Source organism: Panthera leo, chromosome C1 (assembly GCF_018350215.1).
Source record: "Panthera leo isolate Ple1 chromosome C1, P.leo_Ple1_pat1.1, whole genome shotgun sequence".
NCBI classification, from domain to species: Eukaryota; Metazoa; Chordata; class Mammalia; order Carnivora; family Felidae; genus Panthera; species Panthera leo.
In genome coordinates, this window is record NC_056686.1 from 43,338,947 (window position 1) to 43,365,555 (window position 26,609).

Consider the following 26,609-nt stretch of genomic DNA (forward strand, 5'->3'; position numbering starts at 1 on the left):
TTAAGTCCTGAAATTGTTCTCTACTTTTCCCTAAACATATCTTCACCTCTTCTGTTAGGTTTATTCTCAGATGTCTTATGGTTTCTATTGCTATTGTAAATGGGATTAAAAAAAACATTATTTAAAAAAAATCTTATTCTCTGCCATACAAGGAATATTTCTAACATTTCATCATTAAATGTGATGCTCACTGAAGGCTTTTTTTCTTGGATACTGTTCTTTGGGTTATAGAAATTTCCTTCTCTTTTTAGTTTGTTAGTTTTTTCCATGAATAAACATTGAATTTTAACAAATGCTCTTCTAATATTTACTAAGATGATCAATTCCTACAGATTGATAAGGTGATAAATGAAATCAAGGTTTTCTAATGTTATAGTATCCTCAGTTCCTAGCATAAACTCTACCTATGTGGCCAAGGTATATTACCATTTTTATCCAGAGTTGGATTCAGTTTGCTAATAATAATTTTTAGAGATACATTTCTAAGTGAGACTGGCTTGTAGTTTTCCTTTGTTATTCAGTTCATATCTGGTTTTACAATCAAGACTGTACTCCCAACATAAACAAGTTGGAGAGCTTCCCTTTTGTTTAGTTATTGGAGCAATCTATATAAGACAGAGCTTATTTGATCCTGTAAGCCTGCTAAAATCTCTCTAGGCAAATTTTTTGTTTTTACTATTTCAAATTCAATTGTTCGCTTCAGGTTTTCCACACTGCCTTGAATCAATTCTGAAATTTCTATTTTGAAAAATATTATCTATTTCTTGTCTTTATATTTATTGGCATAAAGTTCATTTTTATTGTAATTTAAAAATCTAGTATTATAGAGTTGAAAGCCATGGTGAGATTGGTCAAGAAAAAAGGAATATGTTCTGACATTTTCTACTTGTGCCTCTTTTTTTGGCTTTTTTCTTGCATTTAATACTATCGATACCAGAGAACTAGTGTCAGATGCTGTTAGCACTAGTTTGAAGAAAGATGATAAATTCCTAGAAATACAGATCAATGAATTTGGGTGTTAATTTTCAACAAAATTCTGAAATTAATAAATTTCAGTATTAAAACGATAACCTTGAAAAGATAAATAAGAGAGTAGTACAATAGGAAGGAGCAATAACATTAGTTCACAAAGATTATAACAAACATTTCTTGTTTTTTTGATAGGGTCACTACCAATTAGGGACATGTTCTGAACATTTCAACAAAACTTCAGACAAAGCCTCTCAAGATACACATGGACCAGATGGAGAAATGTCGGCTGGGTGACAGGCAGTACTTTAGGTAGATATTTATAACTCTTTGAGTGGCTATGCTCAAAGAATGATGATTAATGGAACAGAATGAACTATGAAAGACCTCTGTCTTTATGCCATTCAACATTTTTATTAATTAAAGATGGAAAAAGTATGCTTATCAATTTTGCGGATGACACAAAGCTGGGATGTCAGGTAATATGCCGGATGACAGAATTAGCACACAAAAAGATCTGAGCAAGGCAGAAAGATGGGGTATGATGAATAATATATTTAATAAGGATAACAATAAACGCCCATACTCAGACTTAAAAAATCAATCACACAAGGATTGGGTCTAGATTGGGGGTGGCAAACTACTGCCTCTGAGCCAAATCTAGCCTGCCATCTGCTTTTGTATGGCCTATCAGCTGAGAATGTTTTTTATTTTAAATTACTGTTTAAAATTAAAATAATATCTTGTCATGGTCATCCATGTATACACTGTCTGTGGCTACTTTTGTGTTACAGTGATTGTCATAGAGATCCAAAGGCTCATAAAGGTGAAAATAATTATTATCCAGCCCTTTACAGAAGAAGGGTGGTTTGCTGACCACTGATCTAGATATGTAAAATGTTATCGGTTTGGTTCACTACAAAGTCACAGTATAGGGCAAGAGTGTACATATCCACCCCCCAAAGGTAGAGGAGTACTATCTTAGATTATAGCAGTAGAGGTAAGGAGGAACTATATCCATCAAAATTTGTGAATACTAAGGACCAGGCATTGTGCTTGTTAGTAATGCAAAGATGACTACAACCTAAGACAAAGATGGTGACTAAGCCTTGGTTCTTGCCTTCAAGCTCAGAGTCAAGGAAGATGGACAAACAGGCAACAAATATTATACTATGTTATGTGTAATAATGTGAGCTACATCCAGAATCATGTTCGGTTCTGGGTAGTATATTTTAAGTAGGACATTGTCAGACTTCATATTGTCAGAGGAAAACAAAAAGTTCATGATGATCTATGAACTACCACATGGAGAAAGTTGAAAGAATTAGGAGCTGAAATGTTTCAAAAGAGAAAAATGCGATTAATATCACAAGTGTTCAAAAACGAAAAAAGGATTAGAATTTTTCTTTTACAACTCCAAGAGGGAGAACTGGACTCAACAAATACAAATTTTAAACAGGAAGAAAGACATCACAGATAAAAGAACTTACTGGCAAAGTAAAGGTTTTAAGTCTTTTCCATCCTTGAAATGTCCCAAACAAGTAGATAATTTATGGAGGAAACTAAAGAAAGGATTCCTGCATTGGTGGTTCTTTGAGACTGGATCACGTTCTGGGAAAGACAGACTGAGAACAGATAATGAAGAATCTTAAAAGCCAGGTTAAAGTCAATGGGCTCTATCCTACGGTTCTCAATAGGACTGGGGTGATTTTGTCCCCCAGGGACATATGACAATTTTTTTCCTTTTTTTTTTTTTTTTTTTTTTTTTGAGAACACACTCATGCCAGAGCAGGGGAGGGTCAGAGAATCTTAGGTAGGCTTCACACCCAGTGCAGAGCCCTGTGGGGCTTGATGTCATGACGCGAGATCATGACCTAAGCTGAAATCAAAAGTCAAGTTGCCTTAACCGACTGAGCCACCCAGGTGCCCCAACAATTTTTAAAGAGTTTTGCTGTCATAACTTGGTGTGTGCGTGTGTGTGTGTGCGCGCGCGTGCGCTACTATGGGCACCTAGTGGGCATTTTGTGATGCTTCTAAATATCCCACCGTGCACAGGACAGTCCCCCACAACAAATAATTATCTAGCCCAAAATGTGAATATAAAGAAGTGGAAAAACCTTATGGTAATATATTTGGGGGTGGAAATGTGGGGGTTGGAGTCTTAAGCAGAGAATATGCTTTAAAAAAGTTATGTTTTAGGGAAAAGTATCTAGCATTGATGTGTAGTATATGAATAAGGAAAGGATATACGCTAAACGTTCAGTTTTCTTGCCTCACATTATCATCTAAGTTGTCTGAGGGAAGCCAACATGTACTTTAACACAAAACTCACTTCATACCTCCTTATGTCCGTCAATATCCTTCCCATTTCCTGTGTTGGATGTAATTATTTAATGGCAGAAGTTGAGTTCTCTTTAAGGTTCCTTTGTTGTGGTTAATAAGAAAGAGGCAAACTAGCCCCAAAGAAACCCACCAGACAACTCCGTACATATGTTGCTTCCACAATTACAAGATGCAGGTTTGCGATGTAGTCTAAACCCCACCCTGGGATACCTTACTCTAAATCAGGTATTCCCTTAGGGCCTCAGTTTACTAAAGGGGGTGCACTCTGAGGTGCCATCCTCTGCACCTTTTAAGGTCCCTGACCCTGGACTTCCCTGATGTCTTATCCTGTACTCTAAACCCAGGGCGACTTAGCCACCCTTTAATCTCCAGTTCACATGACATTTCTGGTCCCTTTCTGAAAACCTAGAGGAGTCAATTTCGCAGTATCCCTGACTTGGTACTCCCAGGGGCCAATGCCTTCGGCTTGGTATCCCTAGAAAGGCAAATCAGCTCTGACACTACCTCCTCGCTTCCATCCCAAACCCTTCTCAGTTCAAGGCCATTTCAGGACTTCCGAGGGTCCTAAACACTCAGACTTGATCGCCCCACTCCAAATTGTATAAAATGTATTAAATGAACCCACATCGTGATGCATAATATATGGCTTATGTACCAGTTGAGAGGTTATTTTGGTAGACTTATTAATTTCGATTTGCAATTGTTTTTCACTTTTGAGAGTGAAAACATCATTTCAGGGCTCAAAAAAGTTCGTGGAATGCCACTGGTGTCTGCGTCAGACTTCATCCATGTCCCCACTCGGGCCGCCTCTCAGCGCCCTCCCGCCTTCCACCTCCTCGCCGCGCGTCTCCTCGCAATCCTCCCCACTCTCGCTCGCCTCTCCACCAGCTCCCCGCTCTGTCCGCCCCCGTCCAGCCAGGATCCCACCCACCCAGGTGCCGGCCCAACCATCCCCACCGCCCCGCCGCCCCGCTCGCCTGCGCTCCCGTTAGCTCCAGGCGGGCGGACAGTCCAGGCTCCGGAACCTCCTTTCCGTCCCGCCCCGCCCCGCCTCGCCGCGCCGCGCCGCAGCGCGCCCCGACCCCTAGCCCCGCCCCCTACTCCAGGCCTCCAAAGAGTTCCCGGGAGCGCGCACTTCTCTACTCGAGCTCTTCGCTCCACCCCACCCACAGGCCCCGCCCCGCGAAATCCGTCCCGGTTCTCAGCCGCGCTCTCGGGGCGCGCTCCCATCTCGACTCCGCGTTCTTTGCCCCACCTCTCCCGCAGGCCCCGCCTCCGAGTTCTCCTTAACTTCGCGGCTAAACTACGCAGCCCCACCCTAGGGCCTTTCCTCAAAGCAGCGGCCGAGCCCGCGCCGCCTACCCTCCCCCCACCTCATATTAATCCCAGGGGCTTTGTAGGACCCAGGGGACCCGCCCTTACGCGAACACGCATGCGCAATCTCCACCTTTCCCGGATCCGAGCCCTCCGCCCTCAGGTCTCCAGCCCGGGGCCCGGCCCCGCCTCCAGCCCGGCCCCGCCCCTCATGCCGGGTTCCGCGCACGCGCGTCTTCCCAGCCCAGCCTTCTCCCCCGCCCCCGCCAGTCCCGCGGTCCCACAGCGCCAGGTCGCCCCCAGCCCCCTCCCTCCTCCCAACCTCTCTCGGTCCCACCCTCCCTAGCTTTGTGCCCGGGGCGCCGAGCCGCTTCCCCCATCAGCCGCGCTGCGGGAGGAGGGAGCCGCCACCTAGAAGCTGCCGCTCGCAGCCCCGGGCAGGGGCACAGGTAGGTGGCGGCCGCGGGCTGGGCCGCTCACGCAGCCCGGGGCTGCGAGTGGGGGCGGGGGCGGGGTGTGAGGGAGGGGCGGACTGGGGGAGGGGTAGACCGGGAGGGACGGGGTTGGGGTGTGGTTTGGGTGAGAGGTGTGAGGATGAGGAGATAGGGGTATGGGAGATGGGTTTACGGGTGGGGTCGGGGTGCCGTGGTAGGGCAGTTGGGGGCAAGGTGGGAGAAAGGACCTGGGTCACTTTGGGCGGGCTCGGGGAGGGGCATGCGTGGGAATTGAGGGAGGGGTGGAGAATTGAGGTACTGGGGAAGGGGAAAACGAAGTGGGATTTGAGGGTTGTAAGAAGGAAAGGATCAGGATTGGAATAGAAGGGGTGGGGTCTTGGGGGTAGGGGAGAAAAGTTGGGGCTGTGGATTATGAAGTTGGGCGTTGTGAGGCATGAAGGAAGGGGATTTTGAAGGTTATCGACAGAAGACAAGAAAAGGGATGGAGAGATTGTCGTCCTAGGAGAGGGAATCCCAGACAGTGGGAGGAAGGGAAGAATACTTGGCAAAGGACAGGGGAATCGATGGGGGTGGAACAGTGTGGGGAAGGAAGGAGAGGCAGGTGGAAGTGAAATAAGGTGTTTGGGACCGTGTTTGGGACCGAGAACCTTATTTCACAAGGGCCATGGAAGGACTGGAAGGGCCTGAGATGTGAGAAGTCAGGGCAGGGATGCTGGGAGTGGATGAAGGGAGTGAGGTGAGGATTTGGGGTGTAGACATTGGGTTGTGTGTGAATAGCTCTAGAGTTGGCAGGTAGAAGAACTGTAAGAGTGTCAGGATGTAGAAGAGATTGGCCTGCTCCTGGAGGGAAGTAGGGAGCTGGGTGTGGTGTGAAAGCAAAGGGTAGGGGTGAAAAGGCAGGTAGGAAAGTGCTGGGGGGGTGGCGGTGGGAATGCGAGGAGTTAAAAATTGAATAATGATGGTGACACAAAACAATGCAGGTAAGGCTGTTAGTTGGGTATTGGTGGTTTGAAACTAGTTTCTGTTCAAATTTTGGTGTGGAAATTTTCTCAAGAATACTGCATTTTCAAATAAACCAAGGGTGTCTGCAGCCTTGGGATGAAGGCCATGGGTTGACAGATGTTTTCCTGGTGTGTGGATGTGGGTAATTTCTGCCCTGGCAGAGGGAGGAAGGGAGGCCTCAGTGTAGCTCTGTCCTGGCTCTGTTCCCACCAACTCTTTCTTCAGATGTCCACTTTTTTTTTTTTTTTTTAATCTCCTCTCTGCCCACCCCCCACCCAAGCTTAAGCCAGTGAATACCAGAAGGATCAAACAGGTGGGTGAGATTAATTTTTAACATCTTTTTTTAATCCTTAAGGCTGATGTCATATTTTTATTCTTGAGAGACAGTATCATGCAGTTGAAAGAGCTTGAGCTTTGGAGTAATACAGCCTTGAGATTGAATTCTGGCTCTGCCATTTACTAGCTCTGTGCCTTAAGTAAGTTACTTTACTTCTCTGGGCCTCTTTACCTGTTAAGTGGCAATCCTGATCTCAAAGGATTGTCAAGGGCTACATGAGATCACTTAATAGAGTACCTAGCACGGTTCTTAACATCCGGTCGGTGCTTAATAAATGGTAGCTATCACACCCAGTATCATCATCATCAGTATGATTTATTCTTAGGGGATTGTTACTTTACCTACTAAAATTAAGGAAAGTGTTTACTTCAAATTAGAGAGCCATAGACTCAGCTCACATTTTTAATCCTGTGACTTCTGTCTCCGATTCCTTCCCTCCAGTCCATTTGCGTGGGATGGTCCTGCTTTTTGCTTGGTAAACTGGTTGCAGGTTGTAAAACGTTGCCATGTTTAGTTATGAGTTATTTTTGTTTTTTGCCTCTTATTTAGAGGCTATAAAGAACTGAGTTCTTAATGTAGTAAGGTTACATTTTTTTCATTTGATGAAATGATACGTTTTGTGATAACTTTGGCTCATTTGTGGTGACTGAATAGAACACTGTTGTAATATTTTCTTTTTCTAAAGTTTATTTTGAAAGAGGATGAGTGAGCAGCGAAGGGGCAGAGAGAGAGAGGGAGAGGGACAGAATCTCAAGCGGACTCCGTGCTGCCAGCACAGAGCCCAACATGGGCCTCGAACTCATGAACCGTGAGATCATGACCTGAGCTGAAATAAAAGTCAGACACTTAATCAACTAAGCCACCCATGCTCCCCATGATATTTTTCTATGAGGTTGTATGGTTTACAAAACTGCCTCTCTGGAGACCAGCTGGGAGACCATCAGAATACCTTGTCATTCTGTTGATCTAATATAAAATATAGTTAATACAGATCTCAACTAGACATTCTGACAGATACTAGTTATTTTAATTTTCCAGTTTGTGTGGGATTTTTGCCATGGTATAGCACAGGCCCTGTTGCCTGAGGGCCCATTTATAATAGACCACCGTGTATAATGGCCAGGCATAAGTAAAACCAAGTACAGAAGCTTTATGTGGAATACTCTTGTCTTTATGGTTCTTAACCTTGAAAGGTTTAAACATTAATTCTTAGCTCATTCTATAGTACCTCACAAACTCTCCGGAAGCTTCTTATTGGGAGAATGTGAGATGCACAAAGTTAGTAGTAGAAATCAAAGGTTACCTGGATTTCCTGAACCAAGGTTAGTTACTCAAGTACCTTCAATTGAAGAGCAGAGGAGCCTTGGGGCTTCTGGACAGATAATGTAGGTTTACTTTTAAGGAAATACTGGGTTTTTCTTTCATCATTTAGAAAGATAACTAGCATTTGATGAGTACTTTAGAGGTAAAATATAGCCAGAACTATGCCTTTTTTGAAAGTGATCGATGCAAAGAGAAGCTGCCAGGATTTGGGGCAGCCTGGGTTAGCATCCTTACTCTGTTCCCAAGTTGCTTGTGCCCTCTGCTGGATGGAATCAGACTTTTCTGATTTTCACCCGAAGTGGTCATTCATCCGTTTGTCCATTGGACTCCAAAGTTTGTGGAACACACTGTTGGGGTGAGAGTTAGGGGTAATACGGATGGGCACACCCTGTTTCATTGTCAGGGAGCTTATAGTGTGCTGATTCGTTATAATATGTTATCTTCCATTGAATTTGCCTTTCTCATATTACAGTCAAGTCATTCTTTTTTAGGGCCATGCCTGGTGGCAAATTTCTGATCCACAGGTAGAGTAGGGCTCTAAATGTCCAAATCCAGGGATAGAGACTGAGGGGCTCTGCTTTGTCTCTCATCCTCAAGATTAAAGTCTGTGAGGTTGAAGGGGCCGGACACTTATCTCTACTGGATGAAGAGCTTAGAATAAGAGAGGCATTTCCTTAGCAGCAGGCACTGAATACTGGCAAGAGTATGGGTTAGAAGAGCTGCCACTGTGACAGGAATTTTTTTTTCTGGGTTTTAGATTTTTTTTCCCCCTGGTAGTACCAGTAGCAATATACTCCCATCATGTGCTTTGCTTCTTCCACCTGCAGAAGGGTCTGGCAAGTCGGGGAGGAGCCTGCAGCTGTTGCCTAGAAGAGGAGCTGGCTCCTAGCAACAGTATCATCAGGCCCTGCAGCTCAGAGCACTAAGTCTGTCCCTTTGAGGTCTCACCCTTCCTTTCATTCAGTCCAGCAAGTATCTGTTGAGGGCTTACTCGGTACTAGGCCCTGTGTTGGGCCTGGGAAAAAGAGACGAATCCATTAAGTGTCTTGCCTTCAAAGAGCTCATAGCTCTGAGAACATTAGCAAGTGAACAGACATAGTACACAGTGCTACATGCTATATATAGAGAAGGAGACACTGGCCCTCTGGGAAAATCAGACAGGCATGCGCTGGTGCAGGGGTTAGTGAAGATTTCCCAGGAGAGGGATGGTGGTTGAGCTTGGTAATGAGAGTAAGGCTTAACTAGGTCAGAAAAGCAAAGAAGGATGTTCCAACCAAAGAGAGCAGAATGGGCAAAGACCATTGGGATAAGAGAGCACAGCCAACTTACTTATAGTGTGGCGTGGCTGAAGGTAGGGCATAAGAAGATGGGCAGGAAAAGGTGAGGCTGTCAGGCTAGGCAGGGCCCTTCTTTCTGATGTGCTTTTATACACGTAATTATCCTCCAGAGAAACATGGATTGCACTGATGCCCACAAGCAGGATCACTGTTTGATCTCCAGAGACTCAGCATTTTTGATCACTGGCTTGTTGGCTTTTACGTGGCATCAGAGCTACATCCCAGCCCTGCACGGATGCAGAAGAAGCTGGGTTAGCTCACTTTAAAAGCCAGAGTCTTTTATTTATCTTAGAGGGAGAGAGAGAATCCTAAGCAGGCTCCATGCTCATTGCAGAGCAGGATGCGGGGCTTGATCCCATGACCCTGGGATCATGACCTGGGGCAAAATCAAAAGTCACTTAGCCTAACCAACTGAGCCACCTAGGTGCGGAGAGAGTCATTTAAAGATAATGGCAGCTATTTGACATATATAAATTTTTTTCTAAGTTGCTGTGGAAATGATAATCAAACACTTTTATTTAACATAGCAATTTCTCATGTATTTTTGAAATCTCACAGTGTCTCAGGAAAACAGATATTCCAATTGATGCTTGAGCACAAAATGTCACCCATAGGATTGCATAAATGCCCACTGTTTTTGGTATTTTGCCTTAGCTCAAAAGTATCTAATAGAACCTTAAGAGATAATGATGTTTCCAAGGAGTAGAATAGCTTTCTTTTTAGCTCTTGTGATGGAGGTGTTTCTTTGTAGATCCAAAAAACCGTATTGCTTGTGGTCTATGTAAGGCTTAGCAAATGAGTAAACTTTAGTTCCACAAATATCTGCTCAGGGACTGTTATATGCCAGAGCACTATGTTAGGGAGTCTGGATGAATTAAACACAGTCCCTCTCCTCAAGAAGCTCAAATCAGTAGAACACAGGCCCAGAAATAAATCAGTAGTGGAACACTGAGTCAACAAAGATGTGGAAGGTGCCAAGGTAGCAAGGGAATTATTAGTTCCTGGTCTTTGTTCTGTGCATAAATATATTTTTAAAAACAGAAATAGTAAATTTCTTATGTACTGTTTGTAACTTTCAAATCAGTAAAAAAATTTAGGATTTTAATGACTGCATACGTTCCATGGTGCAGATGTGTCATAACTTATTTAATAACACCCCTGTTGGACATTTAGGTTGTTTCCAGTTGTTTTGCTATTACCAACTGAGCTGCTATGACTTTCCTTGGAAGTGACTCTGCGTGCTTCTGTAACTTCCTCAGGGTGAATTTTAGAAATAAGATTTGAGCTGGCTTTTGAAAGATGAGTGGGAGTGCACCAGGTACAAAGAAAAGGAAGAAAGTAAGAAACGGCATTCCAGGTAGAGGCAATAGAGGCAGCCTTCATTGCCAGAGTTCACAGGCAACTGGTAAGCTTTGTTTCCCCAACCAACCAAAGGGCCTTCCTTGTAGGCTTGTAAAGCTCTGGGCACAGCAAGATGAAATTACATGTTACAAATGGCATTTTAATTGGATTGCTTCCTTTGTGCTTTGCTTTTACAGTTGCAACCAAGGCAATGTCTTACTACCTCAACTCAGAAAACCACCTGGACCCAGGACCTATCTATGTACGAGAAAACGGTCAGCTACACATGGTCAATCTGGCCTTGGATGGTGTCAAGAGTAGCCTGCAGAAGCCAAGGCCTTTCAGACTGTTTCCCAAAGGCTTCTCTGTGGAGCTTTGCATGAACAGGGAAGATGATACTGCACAGAAAGAGAAGACTGATCATTTCATCTTTACATATACCCGGGAGGGGAATCTTCGGTACTCTGCCAAATCTCTCTTCAGCCTCGTCCTGGGCTTTATCTCCGACAATGTTGATCATATTGATTCCCTTATTGGCTTTCCTGAGCAGATTGCTGAAAAGCTGTTCTCTGCTGCAGAAGCCAGACAGAAATTCACAGAGCCAGGTGCAGGGCTGAGGGCTTTACAGAAATTCACTGAGGCCTATGGAAGTCTGGTGCTTTGCTCCCTGTGTTTGCGAAACAGGTGGGTGTTCCGATTGGGATATCGAGTATTTTATTGGGTGTGTTAATTCTGTCTAGTGCTCAGGCTTTGTGGGGTTGGGGGCTTCCCCCATCAAATAGCAGTTCAATTTAAAACTTCCAAATACAAAGTGGCAGACCATTTTGAGAAAAATCACTCTTTCTCGCTCCCTACCCCCACCAGAAAACCCTTAGCTTTATTTTGAAATTTCTTTGCCACTACTTGACTGCTACCACTCTTCCATTCAGTAAAAAAATAACTCATCTACCAACTCCAACCCCCCCCCCCCCCCCCAACTTTTCTAGTGTGAGAAAACAGAAAAGACAAAGAATGTGATCTGCCAAATATCTCTTGGTATGCTCTTGGGGATGTGAAGATTAGGAACCAGAGTTCTGGGCTCTGTTCCAGTTCTCAGACCTCTAGATATTGAACGTTAGATAAAAAGGAACTTTAAAATAGTGATTAAAATTTTGAGTATCCTAAAGTTTGGGAATTTTCACATAAGATCTGTTCACCTTAAAAATAGAAACTACCAGTTATTTTATCAGCAGAAGATGGGTTTATTCAGGAATAAAAGAGAATTGCAACCTGGGACAAACAAGCTATGGCAAAACCACAGGCAAGTCCAAGGGAACAAAGGAGAGGCATACTTTTTTTTTTTTTTTAATTAACTTATTTATTTTGAAAGAGAGAGAGACAGACAGACAGACAGTGAGCAGGGGAGGGGCAGAGAGAGAAAATCCCAAGCAGGCTCCACGCTGTCAGTGCAGAGCTTGATGCAGGGCTCGAACTCACAAACCATGAGATCGTGACCTGAGCTGAAATCAAGAATCAGAAGCTCAATGAACTGAGCCGCCCAGGTATCCCAAGGCATACTCTTTTAAGGAGAAAAGGAAGGTGGGAAGGTTGTTTGGAACTAAAAGTCATTGGAGCAAGCTAGGAGTTCAAAGTGTGGTGACTTTTCATTGGTAAAGCTATTGCCGGGGCGGGGGGTGCGGGGGGGGGGGGGGGGGGTTATGAGGAAAACAGTTTCTTTACTGGCTGGGAGTAGTAGACTAGGGTTTGCGTGAAAGGTCAAGTCCATTTAAGGTCAAGGCTCGCTCTTTCTGTTGGGTCCACTGTTGATTCCTAGTGATAGGGCTTAAGAGCTCCCCCTGCTGAAAACTCCCCTCTTCATTTTAGTGAGGCTTCCCATGACTCATTTTCACAGGTCCCAACAGCAACCCTTGTGACTTGCCTTTGCTCATATGCTTTTATTGATTGATTTTTTTTTAAATTTTTTTACAGTTTTATTTTTGAGGGAGAGAGAGCAAATGGGGGAGGGGCAGAGAGAGAGGGAGACACAGAATCCAAAGCACGCTTCAGGCTCTGAGCTGTCAGCACAGAGCCTGATGCAGGGCTCGAACCCACGGACTGTGAGATCATGACCTGAGCCGAAGTCGGACACTCAACCAACTGAGCCACCCAGGCGCCCCATGCTTTTATTGATTTATTTAAAGTTTTTATTCCATCATGTAAAATGAGCATTTTTTAGTAAAAAAAAAACTTTAAAAACGTGCATGGAAAATTCAAACACAAACACAAAAAGATATAAAGTGAAACAATCTCCCATTTTATCTTCTATCTTTCCAGAAGCAACTACTATTCACAGTTTTACATCATTCCAGAGATATCTCGCACATGTACACACATCTATAACTCTCCTCTTTGTTATACAAGTGGCAGCATACTGCTTACACTGTTACACACTTTGCTTTCTTTACATATTTCGAAAATCATTAGCCATCAACACCTGTAGATTTAAAAAATTAGTGTGCCACTGTGTGAACTTTTCTTGTGATTGGAAAATGTGAAAGGTAGCTTACTATTAAGATGCACCGTCAATATGAGTGTTAAAACAAGGCTAAGAAGAGCATATAAGAGAAGAAAGTCATACCAGAAAGCATAAGCTAAACTCATATGCTTACAAAAACAAAAAAGTAGCAATCTTTATTTAATTGGCTCACGGAATTAATGGTTTCACCCCAGTCCTAACATTGTACTATAAAAAGACAAGGCATAAACACATGCCGATGAGAGCAGAACCGTGGACTTAGGAACAGAGCAGGCACATTCTAAAAGCTCTGTCTCTGTGCTGTGGTCAGTCACGACCAAACCTGGGGCCTCTGCCAGAAGAAAAAAGAATTACCTTGCCTAAATGAAAAAGCCTAAGCAATATTTCATTGTAGCTCATATATTTAAAATACATTTTACTCCTTCATGTTTTGTTCCAAGTTATTTATGTTCATTGTAGAAAAATTAGAACAATGAAAAATAAATGGATGATACATACCGTATCTTAAAATTATTTTATAAAGGCAGTGCATATTTGGGAAATACATAAAGCTATAATTTTAAGAAATTCATAAGGCCACTATATGTGGTGATCATTTTCAAATACACACTTGGAAATATACTCTATAACTTGTTTTCTGTTTTTCCCCCATCTACCATTATAGCTAAGGTATTTCTTATGATGGCAAAAATACTTTTTATCCATTTGTGATGTCTATGTACCGTTATAATTTTCTTTATAATTTTTCAAATTTTCTTAATTTTTTCTACAAGGAACTTGTATTACTTTTATAGTCAGAAAAATAGAAACATTTTTAACATGATTTTTGATTCATGTTTTAGTGCAACAATTCTCAACTTTGTTGTCTTATTCAGATACAAGAGTAAGATTTTCAATTATGGTTCCAAACTTCCCTTCTACTTTAGAATCCCCAAAGGAAAAATAGGAAATGGACAAGAGATTTGGGTTTGCATTTACAATCCAGGGCTGATGCTGCTGCAGGAAAGGTTTTACCAGCACAAAAGAGTTCAAGTCAAAGAGAAAGAGACTGAGAAAATTATTGAAAATAAGATGATTGGGGATGTTCAGTCATTTGCTGTCTTGGGGTAGGTCACAAAGCTGCTTGTCAGAAGGAGAAGCCAGTGTCTTTGCAGCTGGGTCCCAACCGTATAAAACTATTTCTTCCTTGTGTTGAAAACCCAGTGGTTTGGGTTTTTTAAAGTTTATTTATTTATTTATTTTGAGAAGGAGAGAGTGTGCGCACACACGTGCAAGCATGAACAGGGGAGGGGCAGAGAGAGAGAGAGAGAGAGAGAGAGAATCCCAAGCTGACTTTGCCATCAGCCAAGAGCCCACCACAGGGCTCGATCCCACAAACTGTGAGATCATGACCTGAGCCAAAATCAAGGGTCAGATGCTTAACCGACTTGAGACACCCAGGTGCCCCGAAAGCCCAGTGATTTTTAAACCCACTGGTGGTCACAGGGAGGCAAGTATGTTTTCTTAAAATATCATCCTGGGGCTCCTAGGTGGCTCATTGGGTTAAGTGTCTGACTCTTGATTTCGACTCAGGTCATGATCTCACAGTTTGCGAGATCAAGCCTCACATTGGGCTCTGTGCTTAACAGTACAGAGCCTGCTTGGGATTCTCCCTATCTGTCTGTCTCTCTCTCTCTCTCTCTTTGCTCCTTCCTCTGCTCACACTTGCATGCGCGCTTTCTCTCTGCCTCAAATAAAAAAATAGCTACCATTGAATGAAGTTCTATAAGATGTCATGTGTTTTTGGAATATTGTTTCTAATTTTCTTAGTAATTCTTAAAAGAAGTAATCCTTTACCCCATTTTCTAGCTGGAGAAATTGAGGATCAGAGAGGTTAAGTAACTTTCTGTAGTCACACAAGTAATTAGGGTTGTTAAAATCCAAATTCAGGTGTATCTGACACAAAAATAAGCCTGTGTTCTTTATGTTGCTTCTCCATTACACCATTCTGAACTCTATGGGGCAAATTGGAAGACCAGTGTTGAGCAAGACCCTAGAGCTTTGTCATGTCCTAGATAAGCATCTAGTAGTGCCTGTGGCTTTGTATGTTGGTTTCTCAGCCTTGATTTTGTAATGTTTGTTAATCAAAGTATACATTGTTAGGTCCTTTGCAGATAACCCTTGTTTCAGAATTACTGAAAATATTTTGGTTAATTGATCAAAGGATGTGTGTTTTCCTTTCTCTGATTGCCAGTAATCCCCCAAATCCCCATTAACCCACTTCAACTCTGTGATTGGAAGATGGAAAACAGCAGCTTTATTTACAGTGCAATTAAAATATGTCTGAGTAAATAAGGCTCAATTGTGTACCCAGCTGAGCTCTGTCACCAGGCAGCTTAGAGAGGGTATCAATGCCCCAGGCCATCTGTACTTAGCCGTCAGGCCAGTGATCAGCTTCAGCACATCTTATTTTGATTGGAAATAGGAAGAAAAGAGATATAACTCCCCTCTTGCCCTCAGATTATTCCATCTTGTTTTTGGTAATTGTGATCCTATTGACAGAAAAGAGAAGTGAGCACTGTTAAGTGTAACTCCACTGATCCTAGCATACCATTTTGCAATCGAAACTTTAGGCACCCATGGGGAGAATGGATGAGAAGGGCAGTCTCTTGCTACAAGTTAGTTTCCCTGTTCTTTTAGGATCCTCTCCTCTGTTTCCTGTCACACCTAATCCCTTTTTGATTTTTTCTCACTGACATCATCTGAAATAGATGAACAACTAGAAAGCAGGGTGGAGGCCCGGGCTGTGAAATGCCCTTTTGATCTTCTTTTCCTCTCCAGAGGCCTGCCTGATGCTTCCTGATAATCATTTGGCAAGGTGCTCCAGTGTAATTAAATTGTTTGTGCTCACAGACTTGTCTTAACCATCTCAATTAGACTGAGTCTTTGGAGTCTATCATGCTGCACGTACTTTTGGAGTAAAGTTAATAGGCACAGTGGAGTGAGCAGCTACTGAAGCATGTGTTTGAATAGAAGAGAGAAAATGTGATCTGCCAAATATCTCTTGGTATATTCTTGGGGACGTGCAGAGATTGGAACCCAGAGTTCCAGGTCATATTCCAGTTTTCAAACCAGTAGATCCTGAGCATAAGGTAAAAGGCAACTTCAAAAAAATGAATGATTAAGTTTTTGAGTATCCTAAAGTTTGGAAATCCTCCCATAGGGCCCAACACCAACACCAAGGTCTGTCTTCTGAAAAAGCAGATATTTTCTCTTGTGTCTTGCCTTTGCTCGTACATTTTTATTTAAAGATTTTATCCCACCATCATGTAAAAAGACTTTGAAGACATTTACTAATTTAAAAACTCAACCTGTGCCTACATAGTAGTTGGTGAAGTCGGCTTATTACATAGTACCTTGTCCTGATAGAATGTTGACTGTTTGACAAAACCATAAATGGTAACGTTTTAAAAAGAAAAAGTTGTTGATTGCCCTCCATGCCCCACAGATACCTGGTGATTTCAGAAAAACTTGAGGAGATTAAGTCTTTCCGGGAGCTGACCTGCCTGGATCTTTCCTGTTGCAAGCTTGGAGATGAGCATGAACTTCTAGAACATCTCACCAATGAGGCCCTGTCTAGGTATTGACCTGCCACTACTTGTAGATGAATTGTTTTATTTTTTTAAAGAATGTTCCAATGGGATCATCTTGAAGAATGCTGGTTATTTCCTAATCCTGTGTTTATTTGCTAATTTTTGCTCTTTTCTAAAACATTTTCAATCTCCTTTAATTGAGCATAAGCAATATAGATTGGACAGGTCTTAGGAAAGTAAGTTAGCTGGTTCCTTTTATAAATAACCTTTATTTCAACATGTAGTATAGGAAACTGCCAGAGGTGAAAATAATTTTGCTCTCAATTTGTCCAGTCCTAGGTTATTCTAGCATGAGATAGTTATACAGGTATCTACAATCATTTTCTTTTACTTTAACTATCATTGAACTATAAACTACTTAAAACGTAAACTACTAAACACTGCCTAATCCTTTTCAAGAACCATAATCTTAAAAAATCACCCAGTTTATACACATTCACAAATAGACCAACTGATCCCGTTAGTCTGGCCAGCAGAAAGGAGGCCAGATGGGTTTTTTGTGGTTTCATAAACATCCAGAAGGATAACAGCATTACAAAGTTAAGTCTAACCAGCTTCCTGGGGCCTGCCTCAGACAGCGACACTACACAGTGCCCCATACAAAGGTATTTTTGTGTGGGGTTAGTAAAGGTTCAGATTTCTTGTGTGGGGGACAGTGGAGCAAATTAATACACAATTTCAGGTTAGCTGGATGGATTGGGTTATGGGTATACCTAAAAATCCAATCTGAAAATCTGGATTCATAAAGCTAGTTAAAATTAGAGGATTATTTGCTTTGCAAAATGAATTCTCATAGAAATTCTTTAATAGACTTTCCTGACATAGAGTGTTTTGGTTTTCACTTAGGATTTGTCATGAATGCAGCTTTTGTGTTAAACAGGGTATATTTATTTCCTTCATGAAGTCCCTATTTACCTCATTTGACCATATACTATTAGTGTCCTCTGCCATCTGAGGTTAGTACTACATTGACACTTTGATCCCTAAGTTAACCGTCAGTAAATAGCAACAAAAGATTTTTAGCTGTTAAACACAATGGGTGTGAAATAACAGGATGTGGAGGATATTTTGTATTTTAGGTATTTAGGTGAAATTTATATATGTGGACTTTCTCAAACTCTGTTTAAGTGATTTATGTATGGACTTTGTTTCTCTAGTGTAACTCAACTCCACCTGAAGGATAATTGTTTATCTGATGCCGGGGTGCGGAAAATGACAGCACCAGTTCGAGTGATGAAAAGAGGCCTTGAAAATCTAACATTATTAGACTTATCTTGTAAGTTTTATTAGCAATTATAGTATTTAACGTTGGAAGAATGGCCTTAGAAATCACCTAGTTTTTCCCCATCAATTTAGAGATGGTAAGATTAAGGGGAGGTGACCCTTCCTAGCTGCCATAGGAAGTTAGTGGCAGAGCAGAACTAAAGCCAGAGGCTCTTGACTCCTGACTATATACCTTTCCTGTACGCTGCCACGTCTTTAGGATAGGAAACACCTTTCGCAGAGCTAGAGCAAACAATCCTAAAATTTATATGGAACTACAGAAGACCCCGAATAGCCAAAGCAGTCCTGAAAAAAAGAATAGGAAAAGCCTTTCCACATTCATCTGGGTCACTTACTGTGTACAGACAGAACAGCCTTTCATCATATTCATGGCACATATAAAGGACATGTGGCTCCTCTCTCTTTGAGTTGCTGATCCATGGTGTCTGTCACCTAGGTCTTTTTTTAATCAGTATTTGTCTGATGACAATCTGGATGAATTCACAGTTGTGATAACTTTCTCAGGATTAACCAGATATTGATTTCAGTGGTAGAAAGTTGGTAGAGATCATTTACAATTTAGCTGAGCATCCATTGAATATATAGCAGGTTGGTATGGTGTCAAAAGAATAAAAGGAACAGGGGTTTAAGATCAGAGGACAGTCCTTGCTCTGCTGTATTTTTAGCGGCTGTGTACCCTTGAGCAAGTTATTTAACCTCCTGAGCCTTAGCCTCTGTAGAACAAAAACAATAGTGAATGTCCAGTCTCCCTCCCAGGAAAGCATATTTATTCAGCAAATATTTTTTGAGCATCTAGAATGTGCCAGGCATTGTGTTTATGGCCTTGAGGATTCAAGTAGTACTGTCTGAGTTGAGAAGGTAATATGTGAGAAAGGCTTCTGAAAACAGTGCAAGTTAGTAGTGGTTGTCCTATGTCTAAATACCTTTGAAAATCTTTTTAAAGGGACACTTGTGTGGCTCAGTTGGTTAAGCGTTAGACTTCAGCTCAGATCATGATCTCGAGGTTCATGAGTTCAAGCCCCACATCGGGCCTACTGCTGTCAGCATAGAGCCTGCTTGGGGTCCTCTGTCCCCGTTTCTCTCTGCCCCTCCCCTGCTCATGCTCATGTGTGCGTGTGTGCTCTCGCTCTCTAAAACAAAAAATAAAAACATTAAAAGAAAAAAGAAAGGTTCATAGCTTAAAAATACATATATTTTTAAAATAAATCTTTAACTTTGGAGGTGAAATAACCATGCACAAAGTCTGATAAACCATTTTAATACATGTTCATGTATACTGCTTTCATAAAGCTCCAAATTAAACCCTTTGGGATAACTTCCTGGTTAATTTTTTTTTAATGTTTGTTTATTTTTGAGAAAAAGAGAGAGCGCGTGTGCGAGATGGGGAGGGCCAGAGAGAGAGGGAGACACGGAATCCGAAGCAGGCTCCAGGCTCTCAGCTGTCAACACAGAGCCTGATGCGGGGCTCGAGCCCACAGCCGGTGAGATCATGACCTGAGCCGAAGTTGGACACTTAACTGACTGAGCCACCCAGGTGCCCCCGTTTATTTTTCTGCTAATCCCCAGCTCCTAGAAAGTTAGAGCTATAAAGGATCTTAAGGGTCATCTAGTATGGCTTTTCCATATTACAGACAGGATAAAGATAAGATCCTTACATTGGTTTTCTCTGCAAAGTTTGCCCACTCAGTACTTTATATTTTATTGTTTGGCATTTTTTCTGAGTTTGTTGTTGGATTTTAGTATTAGTTATACTGTATATTGTAATACAACCTATGTTTCTGGCATCTAGGTAATCCTGAGATCACAGATGCGGGCATTGGATACCTCTTCTCTTTTAGAAAACTAAACTGTTTAGATATTTCTGGGACAGGGCTCAAGGTAAGACATTTGCTCCCTTCTCTTATTTCTCCAGACTGACAATTAGATATTTTTGGCTCCTGCTAATTGGTGTTTCAAAAGAACTGGTATTTATGATAGTACTTGTTTCCTACTGAAAGTAAGCACGAATTGACCAGATGTGTGTGCATTCTTATTCTTTCCCTCATAGGACATCAAAGCCATCAAACACAAGCTCCAGACTCACATAGGCCTTGTCCACTCCAAAGTGCCTTTGAAGGAATTTGATCACAGTAACTGCAAGACAGAGGGCTGGGCTGACCAGGTACTGCAGCTTTTTCTCTCCCACAGTGAGAAGTCCAAGTGCTTCAGTCAACACTTGGAACAAACATTAATCCTCTTGGTAGTCTGAATGAATGGCCGTCTTCATGTCAAATCGGAGACACTGATGGCCTTTAACTGACCCAGCTACTTAAAGCAAGGTGTTAGATGCTGATCCTTAAATCTCTTGCTCTGGTCACTAGCTTGTGTCTCATCCTTATTCACCCTGGGAGAAAATGCCATGTTATAAACAACTCAGAAAAAAGCATATTCTGGCTTGCTATGCAAAAAAGCAATATGACCTAACTTTAGGACAAATTCCCTTAGCATGTAGATAAATGCTGAAAAGAGAATAATTTACACTGTTTAGGATTCAAATCTGATTCTTCTCCTTAGTTTGGACCAATTTCTTAACTCTTAGAGTCTTAGTGAGGACATACCTTTTTCTGTCCTCTCACTAAGCAAACCCTCCCATTTTCAACTTCTTGGCTTCGATTCTCTCATGTCTTCTTGGTGGTCTTCCTCAACTTGGTAAAGTATAGACCTAAATAGGAAGTCAGAAGGTAACCGAGTAGTAGAGCACCAGTAGACGGCAGCTTGCCTGTAGCTCGTGCCTTTCTTCCTCACACACTTTAATATTTCTTGGTGGAGGCCTAGAGGACCCACCAAAATGTTTGGTTCTGAATTCCTCCTTGGCTCCACTATAATGCATGATGGTGGACCTATCCAACTGCCTAATTGTAACATCACCTCCGTGTAAGTAATCAAGAAGGGGTGAGTCAGTATTTTAGGAGCACTTTGACATTTGTCCAGAAAACGTTATGCTAGAATAATCACAACAGTGCATTGCCAGAAGGTTTGTAGCACTGAATGAATCCTATATGTATCCAGTGGACTTGGGACAGATGTGGGATAGTCAAACAAAGGTTTAATGAAGTTTGGTAGCACATGATATGGTGGAGTGAGCATAGGCTATGGAGTCAAAGAGACAGGAGTTTGGGATCCTGGCTGGACAGCCCAATAGCTACATGACTTAGACAACTTGGATTTGCTGTTTCTTCATCTGTAAAATGCAGAAACCAGGACCTCTCTTAAATAGCTTAGTGAGGATGAAGTAAAATACCTAGCATCCTGGCCTGAAGTACAGGTGTACCATGGAGATATTGTGGGTTTGGTTCACATCACCTCAATGAAGCGAATATTGTAATAAAGCAAATCTTGCAATAAAGCAAGTCAAATGAATTTTTTGGTTTCCCAGTGCATATAAGATTTCTGTTTATACTGTAGTCTGTTAAGTGTGTGACAGCATTATATCTAAAAAAGTAAAGTACGTTACATTAATTAAAAATATTTTATTGCTGAGACATGCTAGCCATTGTCACGAGCTTTCAGCAAGTCATTGTCACTAATGACCATAACAAATGTAATAACAGTGAAAAAACTTGAGGTGTTACAAGCATTACCAAAATGTAACACCAGAGACATGTAGTGAACAGATGCTGTTGGAAAAATGATGCAAATAGACTCGCTTTACACAGGATTGCCACAGATCTCTAGTTCATAAAAAACAGTATCTGCTAAACGTAATAAAGCAAAGGTCAGCAAAGAGAGGCGTGCCTTTAAGTTGATGGGGCTCCTTCACACACGCGGCTTCAGTCCACATCCCCCTGAGCAGGCCCCTAAAGTGTGGCCGCAGCATTTTACCCATCTCTGGCTGATCCCCACTGAAATGTTTCAGGCTGACTCCAGTCTCCTGCCTCGTTCTCCCCAGGTGACACAGAAAAATGATGGCCGCTAACAGGAGTCCCCATACTGCCCTATCAATGTCTCAGAATTTTTCCATTTCTTCAACCATATCCTACTTCCCTCCTATCCAAGGGGTCAAGTGTGCCACTTTATTCTAGGGATAAGCATGTCAGTGTTTGTTTTTCAGTTACAGTCCCTGAGATCTCCACATTTCTCTGGTATAGGTCACTAACAGTTCTTTTCCTCTGCTGCCCCACCCTTCAGTTTTCAGTCTCATGCTTTGTTGGCCGCTTTCTTTCTGTGTATAAACATGAGTTACCTTTTTTCTAACATGTTCTTCATCCCCCCCAATGCAGACGTGAATTGGTTTCTGCGATCTTGCCCCCCTCCTCATTGCCCACTCAGCTCTTACTCCCTTGTAATCTAGGTGTCTGGTCTCCGCTGCTCTGCGGTGGGTGTTTTCTTGAAGGTGGCATGTGATCTCATTCTCCACCTTGCTCACTTTTCTGCAGTACTGGTATAAACATACGTGCCTTATGCCTTCCTCTCCTGGCCTTTCTCCTGACTCCTGCTCGCTTCTCCCTCTAGCTCTTGCTGATTCCTCACTTCCTCCTCCCTTCCTCTGTTTTCTCTCACTCTCCTGGTGATGTTAACTGATCTTAGCACCTTAACTGTCCCTGCAGGGAAGATTTTACCTTCTCTGACACATCAGACTTCAGACCCGTTCCTAAATATTGTCCATAAGTCTCTACCGTGCACCCCAGATTTAATGTGTCCGGAACCAAGCTCATTTTCCTCTTCCCTTTCCCCCAGCAGCTCTTCCTCTTGATATTCTTACTAGTGTTAGCGGAAGCACTATTTTCCTGATTGCCCACTGAGTCACCAGGTTTGGTTTATCCTGGCGTTCTCTTGGATCTGACCCGTTTTCCACAATCAGGAAGTTATCCTGGAAGGGATGATACCTGGTATTCACTGAGTGCTTCCTGCGTCCAGACACTGCTAAACCCCTCATTTAATCTTCCCAAGAGCCTAGTGTGGTATATACTGACCAAAGAATCAAATCACTTGCTGAGGGTACCCTGGCTAGTAAGTGGAGGCACTAACTCTGGGTCTGTATTCTTACACTCTTGTGCTGTCCTGCTTCTGTGTCCTGAAATGTTTTCTTCGACTTTCTTTAGGATCGTTGCATTGCATACTGTAATGACTACTATTAAATTAAAAGTTCTTGTTACTTGTGTATGTGAAACAATCGCTTACTTTGTTTATGTATATTTTATATTCAGCCAAGTTTCCAAAAGAATTTGTAGTAGTTTATAATAAAAATATATTTGTAACATTTAAAAAATGGAAACTGATCATGAAAGATGAGAATATGGAAACATGGGCATTTTACGTACAAGAGTTTGAATTGTATTTGGTATATTTAAGGCATGGAAGTGAGTCTAGGAACGTGTGAAAAGTATTATGACTAAGGTTTTACATTTTATTACTTAATTTGAGAATAGGCACTTTTTTCTAGCTTGCAATAGAGATGAAAATAGGGAATCAGCTTCATAGATTTTTCCTGAGTCATGGAAACACAGATATCCAACATGTTTGTATTCTGATCACCTTATGTGTTAAAACAGAAAATCCAGGCTTGACTTGGTTATTCTTACCACCTGTCATCTGAAGTAAGATTACCACAGGGATTTGTGTTTCTGGAAAGGGAGCTAGAGGAAACAAGGAAAACTTGAGATTTTGTTCGGATTCAAATCTTTCCAAATGCATTTTAGATTGTTCTGCAATGGGAGCGTGTGACTTCAGAAGCTGTGAAGCCACGAGAAACCGGGGAGCCTCGAACAGCAGCTCAACACTTCTGTAAGAAATTTCCTTTTCTTTGGAGTTTTTGCCCTTAGGTTATTTGCACCCTTAAAGCAGTTAGCCCATCTTAACCCAGTGGGAAAAGTAATTATGATGGTATTGACTTAAGGAGATCATCAAAACTTGTATTGTCTCAACACGCTACAGCATAAGTTCACACTTAGCCTCAAGCACCTACACCAGGAAAGTAGTTTATTAAATGTACGTGTGTGTTTGTATGAATATCCCATTTTGTTTCAAAAAAGATTCGCAGCGGCACAAAAGTGGATAGAGCACAGAACATTAAAAAAGGAATTAAGTGTAACCAAAAGATAGAAGCAACGCAGGTATCCATCAAAAGGTGGAATGGATAAGGGTACCTGGCTGGCTCAGTCGGTGGAGCATGTGACTCTTGATCCCTGGGTTGTGAGTTTGAGCCCCATGTTAGGTGTAGAGATTACTTAAAAATGAAATCCTTATTTATTTTTTATTTTTTTTAATGTTTATTTATTTTTAAGAGAGAGAGAGACAGAGCATGAGTGGGGAGGGGCAGAGAGGGGGGAGACACAGAATTTGAAGCAGGCTCCAGGTTCTGAGCTGTTAGCACAGAGCCCAGTGTGGGACCTGAACTCACAAACCGCAAGATCGTGCGTGACCTGAGCCGAAGTCGGATGCTCAACTGACTGAGCCACCCAGGTGCCCCAAAAATAAAATCTTTAAAAAAAAAGAAAAGAAAGATGAATGGATAAATAACATGTAGTATTTCCATATAATAGAATATTAGCATTAAGACAGAAAGAAGTTTTGACATAACATGGATGGAATTTGAAGAGATCATGCCAACTGAAATAAGCCAGTCAGAAAGAAACAGGTTATATGATTCCTCTTATAAGAGGTTCCTAAAACAGTCGAGAGAAACAGAAAATAGAGTAGTGGTTGTCAGGGACTGGCGGGGAGGGAAATAGGGAGTTATTGTTTAATAGGTATATCATTTCATTTTGCAAGATGATAAAGTTTTGAAGAAAGATGGTGATGTTTGCACAACAATGAATGTATGTAATGCCACAGAACTAACTATACACTCAAAAATTATAAAAGTGGTAAATTGAGGTTAAGTATATTTGATCATAATTTTTTAAAAGAGTTAAGGGATGAAATCAAAATGAAGGAAAAATAAAGGTAGCAAAATAAGAATTCAGGGCATACCAAAAACTATAGAATAAGGTGGGATCATTTGCTAGAGTGTGCCACAAATTTGGCTCTTTTTTAGAAGACAGAGTCCAGATTTTGAAGAATAATAGGGAACATTTTTTGAGCTTTTACTCTGTGCCGAACATTGAGCTGAACACTCTATATGTTGCTTCATTTATCTCCACATCACCCTCATAAAATAGGATTTATATCCTTATAAAGCTGAGAAAATTGAATCTCCGAGAAGCCGCTTGCCCAAGGCCACTTATCCAGAAGTGGCAGAGCTGGGATTTGAATCCAAATCTGTCGTACTCCCACATGAGTACACGCCTCCACCCTGTGCCAGTGCACATGCCACTGTTCCTCTGTAGGGCATTCAGAAGAGAATAAAATTAATCCAGACCTCTGCCTGTTAAGGCCTTTGTCGTTTTCCTTGGATCATCTCTCTGGACTTGGGCAGGCATTAGCACACCAGCATAGTCAACTCGTTGCCCCTCCCTCTGTCACCCTCACAGATGGCAAGCGGGCTCGAACAGAAGCCCCTGTGAAGTGTGCCCTGGCAGATACCCACATGAACTCTTCTGAGAAACTCCAGTTCTATAAAGAGAAAGCCCCAGACTGCCATGGGCCACTATTGAAGCGCGAAGCTGTCTCAAGCCAGGAGTCAAAGAAGAGCAAGAAGAGAGCTTTTGAAGAGCCAGAGAAGGAACAGAGCAACTCTTCACAGTCTTCAAAGCAGAAATACGTGTGTCTTGCTGTGGAAGACTGGGACTTGTTAAATTCCTACTGATTGGTAGATAGGAGTTGACCTCTTTCCCCCTACTCTTATGTATGAGGAAAGGGGGCTGATGGTGTTTTCCTTTTTGTTTGACTTTACCTATGGCATTAGCATAGCAAGTGGATATTTCTACTTTTGTGGTGGGGGAGGGGAATGCTATGGAAGTATGTAATAATTTCTAATGTATATTTTCAATACATAGTAATTTTTTCAAATAAACGTTTTTGCTGTCCTTAAGTTCTGCTTGTGAAATGTAGACTGGAGCTACAGGAAACACCACTTTGGTTTGGGATAGGAGGCCAAGTGAATTAACAAGGCGGCTTAGCATGATTTGTTACTACAGGGTGACCCAGCCAAGAGGGTGTGTGTGTGTGTGTGTGTGTGTGTGTGTCTGTCTGTGTGTCTTCCTTCCATTACTGAATGCCTATGTGCCACACCCTGTCCTCACAGCAACAATGGAAGATAGGTACTAGCCCCACTTTAGAGTTCGGAAAAGTCAGCATCATAGCGAAACTATGGAGAGAGCCCAAATGTCTGTTGACTGATGAATGGATAAAGAAGATGTGGTATATATGATGTGGTGTGTGTATATATATATATGTGTGTGTGTGTGTGTGTGTGTGTGTGTAAATGGATAAAGATGTGGTATATATATATATGTGTATATATATGTGTATATATGTATATATATGTGTGTATATACATGTATATATATGTGTATGTATATATATGTGTATATATATACACACATACAGTGGAATATTATTTGGCCATCAAAAAGAATGAAATCTTGCCACTTGCAACAATATGGATGGACCTAGAGTGTATTATGCTAAGGGAAATCAGTCAGAGAAAGACAAATACCCTATGATTTCACTCATATGTGGAACTTAAGAAACAAAACAGATGAACATATGGGAAGGGTAGGGGAGAGAAGAGTGGGAAACAAACCACAAGAGACTCTTAACAATAGAGAACATACTGAGAGTTGATGGAGGGAGGTGGGTGAGAGACAGGCTAGATGGTAATGGGTATTAAGGAGG

General features: G+C 41.9%; 2 protein-coding genes across 7 annotated transcripts in view; one reads left to right on the forward strand and one right to left on the reverse strand.

Annotated features, from left to right (window-relative positions):
• The window catches only part of HSPB11 (heat shock protein family B (small) member 11), a 31,794-nt gene extending 26,986 nt beyond the window's left edge, over positions 1 to 4,808 (reverse strand). The window contains exons 1-2 of one of the 4 annotated variants that reach the window (XM_042951446.1): positions 3,309 to 4,243; positions 2,460 to 2,594 (exon numbers count right to left, since the gene is read on the reverse strand). In XM_042951446.1, the coding sequence (XP_042807380.1) occupies positions 2,460 to 2,594; positions 3,309 to 3,337 (164 nt within the window). In that variant the 5' untranslated portion in view covers positions 3,338 to 4,243. Of the gene's footprint in view, positions 1 to 2,459; positions 2,595 to 3,308; positions 4,244 to 4,734 lie in introns of those variants that run through there. The other 3 variants (XM_042951449.1, XM_042951447.1, XM_042951448.1) reach the window with 3 other exon arrangements.
• A 65-nt stretch (positions 4,809 to 4,873) lies between these two features.
• Positions 4,874 to 25,803, forward strand: LRRC42 (leucine rich repeat containing 42). Of its 3 annotated transcripts, none has more exons than XM_042951442.1 (9): positions 4,874 to 5,075; positions 6,364 to 6,396; positions 10,619 to 11,105; positions 16,424 to 16,555; positions 17,726 to 17,844; positions 19,642 to 19,730; positions 19,900 to 20,013; positions 23,531 to 23,615; positions 25,304 to 25,803. In XM_042951442.1, exons 3-9 carry the CDS (start codon positions 10,633 to 10,635, stop codon positions 25,576 to 25,578), a joined length of 1,287 nt encoding a protein of 428 aa, XP_042807376.1. In that variant the 5' UTR covers positions 4,874 to 5,075; positions 6,364 to 6,396; positions 10,619 to 10,632; the 3' UTR covers positions 25,579 to 25,803. The 3 variants fall into 3 exon arrangements, with proteins under 3 accessions (XP_042807376.1, XP_042807374.1, XP_042807375.1); XM_042951440.1 differs by lacking the exon at positions 6,364 to 6,396 and adding an exon at positions 10,340 to 10,485; XM_042951441.1 differs by lacking the exon at positions 6,364 to 6,396.
• The last annotated feature ends 806 nt before the right edge of the window (positions 25,804 to 26,609 follow it).

Excerpts from the sequence above, each read along its gene's own strand:
- LRRC42 (XM_042951440.1), top strand. The coding sequence starts at position 10,380 with ATGAGTGGGAGTGCACCAGGTACAAAGAAAAGGAAGAAAGTAAGAAAC. Across the intron at positions 10,486-10,618 it reads CCAGAGTTCACAGGCAACTG|TTGCAACCAAGGCAATGTCT; the intron begins GTAAGCTTTGTT and ends TTGCTTTTACAG. Across the intron at positions 11,106-16,423 it reads TCCCTGTGTTTGCGAAACAG|ATACCTGGTGATTTCAGAAA; the intron begins GTGGGTGTTCCG and ends CATGCCCCACAG.